Here is an 11,316-nt window from a genome sequence, read left to right on the forward strand (position 1 = left end):
ACCATACAAAATTCAGTTGCAAACCAGACTAAGACTATGGAGTCCTCCTTCAGGCTTTGTGAAGATGCAGGGGGAGATCTCCTAAGGTAGCTCCTTTCATGGCTGAACTTCCCACTCTTGGGGGCATTCAAGCTGGTGGATCTACACTAGCACTGTCCTTTTATGCCCTGTCTTGCGGCATGTGTGAGGAGACTTTCCCACGTTTTCAGGGATGCTCTTCTAGATAGAGTGGGATAGGGTGGGAATACTACCTCCAGATCCTTCTTTCTGTGGAGGAACCATAATATCTGCACTCTTACAGGGCTTAGGAGCTGCCATTTGTCAGTTGCTGGAAAAAATCAAGCATGTTCAGTACTCTTCCCTACCAAAACACAGTGCAGCTCAAGGGTCTGGGTGAGAAAGTAGAATTTGGTTCCTGTTGCTCAGTAGGAATTGGATGTGAAAAAGCCTGAAGGGAGGATAGCAGAGCTCTGTTAACAGCCTCCTGTTTTGGCACATGGTAGCACTCTCTTTGGCTAGTGCTGACAGCTCCTTTACCTATTTTAATCCACTGTCACAAAAGTGTCTGTAGAAGATTCTCTTGTTACAGCTCCCACACCCATGGCAGTCAGGCCAATGGTGCTGGGACTTTTTGATCTAGAAGTGACCATGGGCAGAGCCAGAGTGGGTTCTTAATGCCAGCCATGCTAAGAGGGGAACTCAAAGCAACTCCATTCTCCTGGCTCACCCTTTGTTATCTTTCTCTCTCCTTGATTGCATAGGCAAACGCAGAGCTCGTAATGGAAACCCTGCGAGATGTTGAAGAACTAGATGGTTTCATGAAGAAAGACAAGTATGCAGATCCCGAATTCACTAGGAAGCTGTGGGCCTATCTGACTGTCAACCAGATGCTGGCAGAGAGGTGAGGAGAAACGTGGTCTGTGATGAGAGGGAAGAGAATCTTGAGAGCAATCTGCTTCTCTATGAGACCACAGCCATGAGGCAGCCCTCAGGGTTCTGAATGGCTAGGCGATACCTTCTGAAAGGTAGGTGATCTCTTCAGCCACATTCCTCCTATTTTTAGCATTCACAGATACCAGGGGATAGAGTTTGGGAGCAGTTAATTAGAGGGATAAGAGTCAAACAGACCTGGCTGTGAGGCTGAGCGGATGAAATGAATGGGAGATTTGCCTTTCAGAGCCTGAGTAAAAGATATGGAGTAGTTCAGGGTGAATCCCCTCTGAAGCAGAAAGAGGTCTCCTCCTGAGACTGGAAAATGGACTGAGCTTCTTTGAGTCCAGGCCAAAGCCCATAGAAGCCAAAAATATTCTTCTTATGGAGTATGCATTCACACAGGCCTTCAGACTTTCCTTCTTGCAACACCTGCCAGCTTGGCTCTATGACCACCCTGTGGACCAATTGTCATGGCAGCTGCCCTGTAGAGCTGCTAACCATGACACTTGTTTCATTTTCCACCCAGAAACACAGCCCCCACTGCTGCTTTGAAGAGGAACATCACCAAATCCATCCTACAGATGTCCCTTGACCATCATATTGTTACCCCCTTCACAGCCATGCTGATAGAGAATGCTGAAAAAGATGAGATAATGCTAGCAGACCAGCCCAAAGACCCCAGAAGGGGCTGCTGCCCAGGTCAGTGTCTCAGTCTGTCTGTTACTCTACCTCTCGTTTTGGCTTTGTTCTTCTTGTACTTGAAGAACAACTGTGTTCATTGTTCACTCCAGACGTTTGTGTTTATAGGATAGCTTGTATTTTCAGCAAAAGCTGACCAAATCTTCAGCCAGTTCGAGAGCATCCTGTTACAACAAATGCTCTTTGGAGCCGTTGGCTTCAGTGGGGACTGAATGTGCCAACATTGCAATGACAAGGTTTCCAGTAAGCCTACAATGTCACAGATTGAACATCATCTTACTGGGAGAGATATGTCTAGTTCCCTGACTTGAAGCTGTAGTATTGACTATACTGTATTTTATTACCACTTTTAAGCCTTGGAAGCTTCCTGAGATTGTTATCAGTCAGCCTTGAGCCCACATGGAATTGGAATTACTGTAACAACAGTCCTTCATTAATTAAACTTCCACATTTAAATCCATTACTTCAATATGCGTTCCAAGGTCCCTGTTACAGCAACCTTATGTCCAACCAAATGAGGTGAGGTTGGCTTGTTCTGGCATTGTTTGGTAGAGTCAGTCTCAAAGCAATAGCTGTTCACATCTGTGGGTGTCTAGCATATCCAAAGTCATCCCTGCTCAGCCATGTGCTTCGAATGAAACTTGACAGCAGCTATTTTGTGCCCTTACCAGTCAGTGATTTGAAAAAGCACAACTGTTGCTGTCAGGAAAACACTGCCAGTGCAATGCAATGGAAGCACTGAAAGTAAAAGATCAACTCCTTGAACAACTGAGTCTGGTGATTTAAAACCTATTAATAAAAGGGAGAGTTTACAATTGGTTGTGAAGGAAAAAAAGCAGACTACATTACACCAACAGACATCATCTATCTGGCATTTCACACCGGAAGTGACTGTGACTTTGCTGAAACTCCAAGCACATGTCCTGCATGCTCAGTTCTCATGCTCCTGGATAACTCTAAAAATGTCCTGATGCTGGCTCAATGAAAAGGGTCCTTATGTCTGCCAGTTGTTAATTTTAGGTTAATTTATTCTTCTTCTCATTTTTAAAGTCTGCAGCTGCAACCCAAAGAGAAATTAAATAGCTGTTATTTATACCACATACTACAACTCATAACTGCCAAACAGTTCAGTGCAGAAATAGCATATATTGCATTCATGTGTAATGAATTCATTATACATGGCACCAGCTGGCTAATTCAGACCATAATTATCTTGATTTAGATGATGTAGAGGATTTAAATTATTTTAATATATGTTCTCGTGACTTTGTGTTTGATGGCATAGCCAAAACTTAACAGCACTGAAATTGGGGTCAAGGCACCTATGGATTTCAGGGACAGTGGGACATGACTCTTGAACCTTAGCAGAGGACAGAGTTTGTAAAAATAATATCAAAGTAAATCTCTGCTTAGGATTGCACAACATGTGGGCTGTACCAAAAAGTTTGTATATACAAGGTTTGGAGTGGGTAACCTGAAACAGGTTTTTCTTATACTGCTCCCATCAGAGCTGCACCATCTGTGTTCCTAGACAGAGATCGTCACTTCCACTGGAATCACTTTTCAAAGGATTGATTAATCGCTCTTTTATCATTACAAACTTACTGCAAAACTGAACTGAGCATGGGAGAGATTCTTCACGCATAATGGTCTGAGAAATTAATATGACCTGGAAACTCAGAAGTCTCTGTGCAGTTTTTAAGTTCCTGTGTTATCTGCACCAACTTCACACATAACTGAGCTAATAGTAATAACACTGCCTGAGTAAAAACAGCCTGTGGTTTCAATTAGGGGTTCAAGAAAGAAGATGCTGACAGAGATTTAGAAGATCTAGCTGTGCAATCTTCTGTCCTACTGTTCTCCCCCAGCTCCTTTTTCCCCTTACTCCTCTTCAGAGCAGGGCCAGCAGATGTGAATGTGTCCTGCTTCAGCTTTTGTAATTTTCAGCCCAACATATTAAAACAAACCAAATTTCATGGGTCATATAAGATCATATTGCTTTATGAACTAAGTGGGAGAGAGAGAACCCATGTTACTTTCTGCTACTCTATCATGGCAAAGGCAGAGAGACCTCTAGCAGAAGGAGACATGTTAAGGGATGTTGTATTAAATGCTTGCACTTATTTGCAACCTTTATTCATGTGGGTCATCCTAGGCCATGCAGGAAGAGTCCTACCTTTTCTCAGGCACTTCAAACTCGGGACCCAAGTCAACAAGGCTTTTGCCACATGTTAAATTTTTAAAATTCAGTTCTTTATTTGACAAAACACTTAAGCCCTTGCATTGGGGGCTTTGCTAAAATAGGGCCCATTCACATGAATAGGAGTTAAAAAGTCAGGCTCCATTTTATGGTTACTTCACCTGTCATATTCCTCTCCATATTCCATACTCCATATGGAGTAAATACATCCTAACTTCATTATAAAAATCTGTCTGTTACAAACAGTGTTGCATCTGCTTTACATTGATATAGCAAAATCAGGTTCTGATCTACTGCATTACTTGAAAAGTTGCACCATTAAATATGTCAGCACTAACAAAAAAACAATTATGACTGTCATTTAACAGGTACTCTAGGATTAACTCCAAATGCACCTAATAATAACAAAGGTATCCCAGCCTGGGCCAATGTCACAGCTGTACCAGTCAGCTTCATGCCGGAGCAAAGGAGTCCTCCTGTGTCCTCTCTGAGCATAAACAGAGGTAAAAGCTGCAGTATTTCTCTGCAAAGAAACACCAGACAGCAACACTCCTCACTTAATAAACAAAGGTGATTCAAGCCAAGTTATTGGGCACATTGGCATTTTCAGCTTCTGTGACAAGATGCTAATGGTGGTGGTCTTTCAGTTGTCCTTATTTTTCTTGTTGAGTTTTCTGAATTGTCGTAAAAGATGCATCTTCATTTAGGGGCTAATCCACAAGAGAATAAATCAATTGCTGTGACTAGCTGATGAAGCTACTTCACTGCTGTTGCAGAGAACACCAGTGTGAAAGGTCCTCAGCACAGTCTCTGTCAAAGGTCTGAGCAGGACACAATCACGTACATCTCAAATCACAGACACCTAGGTTCAGTTTTTGCAAATCCATCTAGCACCCAAAGGTCAAGCTTTCCTTCATAAAATACTGCATTGTTTTGACTTTGAATGGATGAATGTGTAAAAATATCCTCTACCTTACAAGCACGAGACTAGTTTAGATCCTAATAGGATCCCAGTGACCCCACCTTCTGCTGCACGCTTCCCTGAGGCTGTTCCCTAAGCTTGCATTCAGCTTCTCCACAGTAGCAAAGCTAATGTCAGGTTACTGCCATTATAAATGACAGATTAATGTCCTGTGGTAGATAAAAAACTCTGAATGCGCTAATGACTGATGGATCCTCTTAATTCTTGGGCCTTTGCCAGAGTTCAGTGCCTACTTAAACAAACCAGCTGTGAGAACCATTGCCTATAAAAGCAGTATAGCTACAGTAACTCCGGGGGTGTGCCTGTGTGCAGATGAGTGTATTTACACAGCTTTCAAACAAAGAGCTACCCTACTGCTTCTCAGCATAGCTCAAGGGTTAACCTAAGACTTTGGATAGTCAAGAAACTGCTTGGGAAAGAAGGTGAGCAAGGCAAAGTTACCTGTCCAACTTATACATTTATTTTACACAGAAAATTCTTTTTCTTCCTGGAAATGTTGATCAGAACAGGCTTTGTCATCAAGTTGGGGAAGATCAAGCAGTTGGTGAGAATCAGGAAAAATGATTGAGGGCTATATGCAAGAGACCCAATGTATTCAAAAGATTCAAAACATTCAAATGCACCTTCACCCCTTGGAGGGTACCTACCTACCCCACCGTTTCCTGTGAAGACATTCCTGGTCAGGGTCTAGGATTTGCCTAGCACACAGGAAGAGCTAAATATTTCCAAAAGATGAGGAACACCAGTGAATGAATGGAAGCTGGCCTGGCTATCCCCATAGGCAACACTAAGTACAAGTATGACTCTGCATGTTGACAGGGAGACGCCAACCACCACCAAACCAGCAAGAGCTGGGCAGTGCTTTGCACTTCAAGACAAGACTGGAGGCAGCTGCCTTCAGTGATAGCTGCAGGTGTTTGTCTCACTGGAGGCAATTTTTAAAGAACATATGACTTTCGGGGGCAGGGGGGGGGGGGGGGCGGGGGAGAGTCCCACCAGGGTGTTAAACACACTGTGAGAACAAGTCCTGGATTGTAGTCCTCAGGGGAGGTGGTAGGCAAGATGCATCTTTAGCCAACATCAGTATGGTGGATGGACTCAAAACACGTCTGAGATCTTCTTAGTTTGAGAGAATGATGTTCTAGGAGTGTGTCACTTCTAGAAATAGACAACAGCTGGGCATGAGGGGGTTTGGATATTAGTTTTGAACAGTTGTCACCCAAATTCTGCTTTCCGTGCCTTAGATCCTTTCCAGGATCTAGGCCTCAAAGGTGTGTCCCTGTCTGTCTGGTGTCCACATGGGTCCTTGGTCTCACCTGGAGGCTTACTTCCATCATGAAGAAATAAAGCTCATCTCCTAGAACTTCAGGTTGAGCCTATGGCACCCTAGTGTGCAGCTGACCAGTTAAACCAGTAGTTCACTGCACTTGATGCTGTCCTCAATCCAATAATGTCATGTCCATTCCTTAAACAGGGGAAATATATGAGGAGAAAGTGTCTGAGGGGCTTTTGCGAGGAGCATCTAAGAACTTCCTTGGCTACTGCAAGGGTGGAAAGGACTCTTGTCCTACTCTGAGGAGTCCCAAAAAGTCCTTCAAAATCCTCTGAGAAAGGTGTTTCAGGTTTTGTGTCCCTTACCTCCTGGGCAAGAACTGGCCTGCTTCTCACACTTGTTGCTTTTCTGTGTTTCAGTTGACAATGATCCACATTTCATCATACACCTGCCCAAGAGCCAAAGGAACATCTGTTTCAATATCAACTCAGAGCCTGGGAAGATCCTAAGCTTGGTTTCCGATCCTGGTACTGGTAAGGGAATAAAACTTGGTTTATTTTACAGCACTTTTCTTCTCTCCGGTCTGAAAGGTGTTCAGAGGGAGCAGAGGAAATGTCTACAGGGAGGACTGTGTGCTAACATGACTGTGGCCAGCAGTTTGAGTTATTGAGTAGTTATTCCCTTCCAGATCTGGAGTATTGTCTCCAGTTTGAGGCTTGCCAGTACAAGAAAGGTGTTGACAAACTGGATCAAACTCAGTGGTGGCCACCAAGATGACTATGGGGCTGAGCACAGGACATAGAGGAAGAGGCTGAAACAGCTGGGTTCGGTCAATCTTAAGAAAAAAAGACCCATGGTTAATCCTGTTGCTGCTACAACCACCTAATCATAGAATCACAGAATCATTTAGGTCAGAAAAGACCTTTAAGGTCATTGAGTCAAACCATTAACCTGGCATTGCCGAGTCCACTGCTAAACCATGTCCCTAAGCATCACATCCACACATCCTGTAAACACCTCTAGGCATGGTGACTCCACCACCTCCCTGGGCAGCCTGTTCCAATGCTTGACCACCCTTTCCGTGAAGAAAGTTTTCCTCATAGCCAGACTAAACCTCCCCTGGAGCAACTTGAGGCTGTTTCCTCTTGTCCTGTCCTTTGTTACTTGGGAGAAGAGACCGACCCCCACCTCACTACAACCTCCTTTCAGGCAGTTGTAAGAAGCAATAATTGGAAGGTAAAGATGGAGCCTGACACATCTCCAAGATGCGTAGCTAAAGGACAAGAGGCAACAGAGATAAGTTACAACAGGTGAAATTCAGAGCAGGAGTGAGCTATTAGGAAAACCTTTTTCACTGTTGTCGTGGTTTACCCCTGGCTGGCAACCAAGCACCACCCAGCTGCTTGCTCACTCCCCCTCACCCAGAGGGATGGGAGGACGATTGGAAAGAAATGTAAAACTCAAGGGTTGAAATAAAAACAATGTAATAGGTAAAGCAAAAGCCACACACACAAGCAAAGCAAAGCAAGGAATTCATTCACCACTTCCCATGGGCAGGCAGGTGTTCAGCCAAACCCAGGACAGCCGGGCTGCAGCACATGTAAGGGTTACTCAGGAAGACAAACGCTATAATGCCAGATGTCCCCACCTTCCTTGTTCTTCCCCCAGTTTATAGACTCAGCATGGTGTCATATGGTATGGAATGCCTCTTTGGCTAGCTTGGGTCACCTGTCCTGGCTGTGTCCCCTCCCATTTTCTGTGCCCCTCCAGCCCTCTGGCTGGCAGGGCCCAAGGAACTGAAAAGTCCTTGATTTAGTATAAACATCACCCAGCAACAATTAACATCAGTGTGCTGTCAGCATTGTTCTCACATGAGAGCCAAAACACAGCACTGTACTAGCTGCTAAGAAGAAAATTAACTCTATCCCAGCTGAAACCAGGACAACTGTGAGGATGGGCCAGCACTGGGAAAGGAGCCAAGATAGGTGAGGAAATGTCCATGATAGGTTTTGAACTTGAAAAAGAAAGTGGAAGATAGGTACAAAGAGAAACACAATTGGAGGCACACCTGGTGGCGGGCTGTGTGTAACTGTAGTCCCAAAGGCATCAAAGGGGATCAGCCTGTTCTTCTCAGAGGGCTTTACCTATCAGCATTTCTTATCTTCTGGAATATATGTGATAAGCGATGGGCATTTGGAGGCAGGTTAATCTGGGCTGGAAATGTGGTACCATTCTGCCACTGCCCATTTGCCCCATGCTTTTCACAGGCGGCAAGGGACTGAATGGCTTCTGAATCACCTCATACTATCAGCAAGACCTAACATCAGTTCCCACCAGATTAATATGCTAGGAGGCAAACAGCAACATCAGGAGGTGATTTAATAAATTATTTTCTTCTCTTGGTTGGCAAGATGAGGAAAACAAGGGGGAGCAGAGGGGTTCCTGTTTGTGCTGATCCCATTGTGCTCCCTGCTGAGAACAGAACTCCAAGTCTCTAGGTGGTGATCCATTCAGGCAACATGTGCTTCTCTGCTATTCGCAGGAGTTGTGGTCAATGGCCAGCTCATTGGGGCCAAGAAAACAGAGAATAAGAAACTCAACACATACTTTGGCAAAATTGGTTTTTATTTCAAGGCCAAAGGTCTGAAAGTGGAGATCACCACAGAAACAATAACACTGAAAGATGGATCTTACGGCATCACGCTGACCTGGTCTGACACAGGGCACATCATCCGGAAACAGTAAGTTGCTGAGCATTTGTTGTTTGCCCTATGGAAATGGTTTGCAACACAGCACAGGACTGACCCAGCTATGGGTGGGATCCAGGTCACGGGGTGCCTGCATACGGGCACCTTATCTCAGTGTCTGAGCTCTCGTTATAGGTAATGAAATGAGGCAGCAGGGCCAACAGAGCGATTCAGCTGACCAGACACAAGTAGAAAGAGCTGAATTGCTCTCCCTACTGCTGACTGCATTAGCTAAGACCAGGATTCAGTTGCCTAAACACAAGCACCTAACATTGTTTGAGATACCTTCAGGGTTTCTGAACATGATGGGAAACATAACTTCTAACATCCAGGAGACCTTCACCTGCGGATTAACAGCTAGCAGCCACGTTGGGCACCCCACAGCACTAGACACCTGTTTAGGCAATGGTGTCACTTCCAAAATCTCCATTCATTTTAGCAAGAGCTGAAATGTGTAGGGCAAGATTTGGCTGCCTGAACACGGGTGTGAAATGTCTGTCTGATTTGGCACTGTCCTGCCAGACTCTGGGTACCACTCCCAAGGCTGTGGGTTTCTGGTGGATCCCCTGTCATATCTGCCAGCCCTGTGCAGGTGTTCTGGATGCAGGGAGCATCTCAAGAGGCCTGAGAGCTTATGTGTGGGTGGTGAAACTGAGCCCTTCCTTTGGTTCATCTCTGCTAGGCTTCTCGTATCCATGAAGAAAGAAAACAACGTTACTATCACTGTGGGCAAGGAGATGTCCTTCATGGTTTTACTGCACCGTGTGTGGAAGAACCATCCAGTAAATGTTGACTTCCTGGGAATCTACATTCCCCCTGAAAACCAGTTCTCTCCTGCAGCCCATGGGCTCATAGGTAAGGGCTGCGGGCCAGGCGGTGGGGATGGCGTGGCCCTGGGAAGGGGTTTTGCTAGATCTTTGAGTGAATTGGTTGGTATTTGTGTCCTGATGCGGAAGGTGTGAAAATTAATCAGATAGAAAATGGGGGAGAGTCCTGTAATGGCCTGGAAGCTCCGAGGACATTGTACAACATCCAATTATTCCTCCTCCCAGCTGGGGAGGGTGTTTTCAAAACAGGCCTGCCTAGACTTGGTGACGCTGTGACAGGGCTTTGCCGGCCTGGCTCATCTGCTGCAGGATGAAAACAAAAATACTGAAACCCCTCAAACCTTCTTTCTGTGAAGGTATCTGTGCTAGCATTTGTAATTCAGCTCTCCCCTGAATGGCAGCCCTTTTCTGGCAATGGTATAAAACAAAAGCAAGGGCTCAGTTCACAGGGAAAAACAGCCCTCCGAGCCCTGGACCCACCCAAGGTTCCTTTTAAGATGTGGGAATCTTGAGCAGCAGAGGTTGTTTTCCCAAATATGCCTCACAACTCCAGGCTGCTTTTTTAGCACCAGTTTGCTGGCTCAAAAGCAGAGCTTTTTACTTCCCAGTGTGAGTGATCTGATAGCACTGGAGACACAGTGCCCTGTGGTCCACGCAGGAGTGGTTTGCCTGCTGCAGCTAGTTTGATTTTCCAAGAGTGCCCGGCAGCAGCCTACATGAGCGCCTCAAAGGTTAGGATGCTTTAAACCTCCTCTTTGATCAGGTCAGTTTACGTCTGAACCAGAAGTGTATATCCACCACCAAAGACCTGGGCAAGCTCCAGAGAAACCACAAGCCACCATGGAAGTCAAAGGCAACAAGCTCACTGTTACCAGGTAGGAATAATGTGCTTTATCGCTCTCTTTTTCTAACTCTGACTTCTTTTTAACGACATCAATGATTGCAGGCTTATCTTGGGGGGAAAAAAATCCTTCTGTTTTCCCTCTGCTAATAATCTGGTTTTAGCAGTTGGCAAAACACAGGGGACAAGTTGAGCTCTTTCGTATTTGTGCACCAGCTGCTCTGCCCTTATAGCTGCCCAGCATCTGACCTTAGACAGGCCACGAAAAAGTGCCTGGGACCCCCACAAAAGGGCCCACGAGGTCATAGGATGGCAAAATTCATTGCATTTTGTCGTTGCTTCCACATCTCACCACTATGGCAAAAACCGGTGCCATGAGTGAGCAGGATTATCAATGTCTTCTTGCGTACTTGTCATGTGACTTTCATTTTGGGTGGCCACTTCCTCCCAGGGGACTGCAGAAGGACTACAGGACGGACCGCGTGCTCGGGACTGACGTGCAGTGCTGGTTTGTGCACAACAGCGGGAAAGGTTTCATAGACGGCCACTACAAAGATTACCTCGTCCCCCACCTATACAGTTTTATGAAGAAACCCTGAATGCTCTGACACGAAACCAGTTCATTATGGAAAATTCTTACCTGTCCTTCATGCCCAAACAACTCTTCCGAACAGTAGCTGCCAGCCTTTCAAGCCAGATCAACCAAAGGTGACTTCACCACCATTTGCTTTATAAATGATCAGTGTTTCAAAGCAACGTAACTCCTTTTTCTGTTAAAAATAAAATCTGTAATAAAGGGACATGCTGGGCTGTA

The 11,316-nt window shown here is 45.3% G+C and overlaps 1 protein-coding gene across 1 annotated transcript in view; it reads left to right on the top strand.

Annotated features, from left to right (window-relative positions):
- Window positions 1-11,316, top strand: part of ITIH2 (inter-alpha-trypsin inhibitor heavy chain 2) — a 31,240-nt gene extending 19,924 nt beyond the window's left edge. Inside the window, exons 14-21 of the mRNA XM_005446201.4 lie at window positions 762-901; window positions 1,460-1,632; window positions 4,201-4,335; window positions 6,507-6,620; window positions 8,630-8,828; window positions 9,517-9,689; window positions 10,425-10,536; window positions 10,954-11,316. Of these exons, the coding sequence (XP_005446258.1) occupies window positions 762-901; window positions 1,460-1,632; window positions 4,201-4,335; window positions 6,507-6,620; window positions 8,630-8,828; window positions 9,517-9,689; window positions 10,425-10,536; window positions 10,954-11,101 (1,194 nt within the window). The 3' untranslated portion in view covers window positions 11,102-11,316. The remainder of the gene's footprint in view (window positions 1-761; window positions 902-1,459; window positions 1,633-4,200; window positions 4,336-6,506; window positions 6,621-8,629; window positions 8,829-9,516; window positions 9,690-10,424; window positions 10,537-10,953) is intronic.

Source organism: Falco cherrug, chromosome 5, assembly GCF_023634085.1.
Source record: "Falco cherrug isolate bFalChe1 chromosome 5, bFalChe1.pri, whole genome shotgun sequence".
Classification (NCBI taxonomy): Eukaryota; Metazoa; Chordata; class Aves; order Falconiformes; family Falconidae; genus Falco; species Falco cherrug.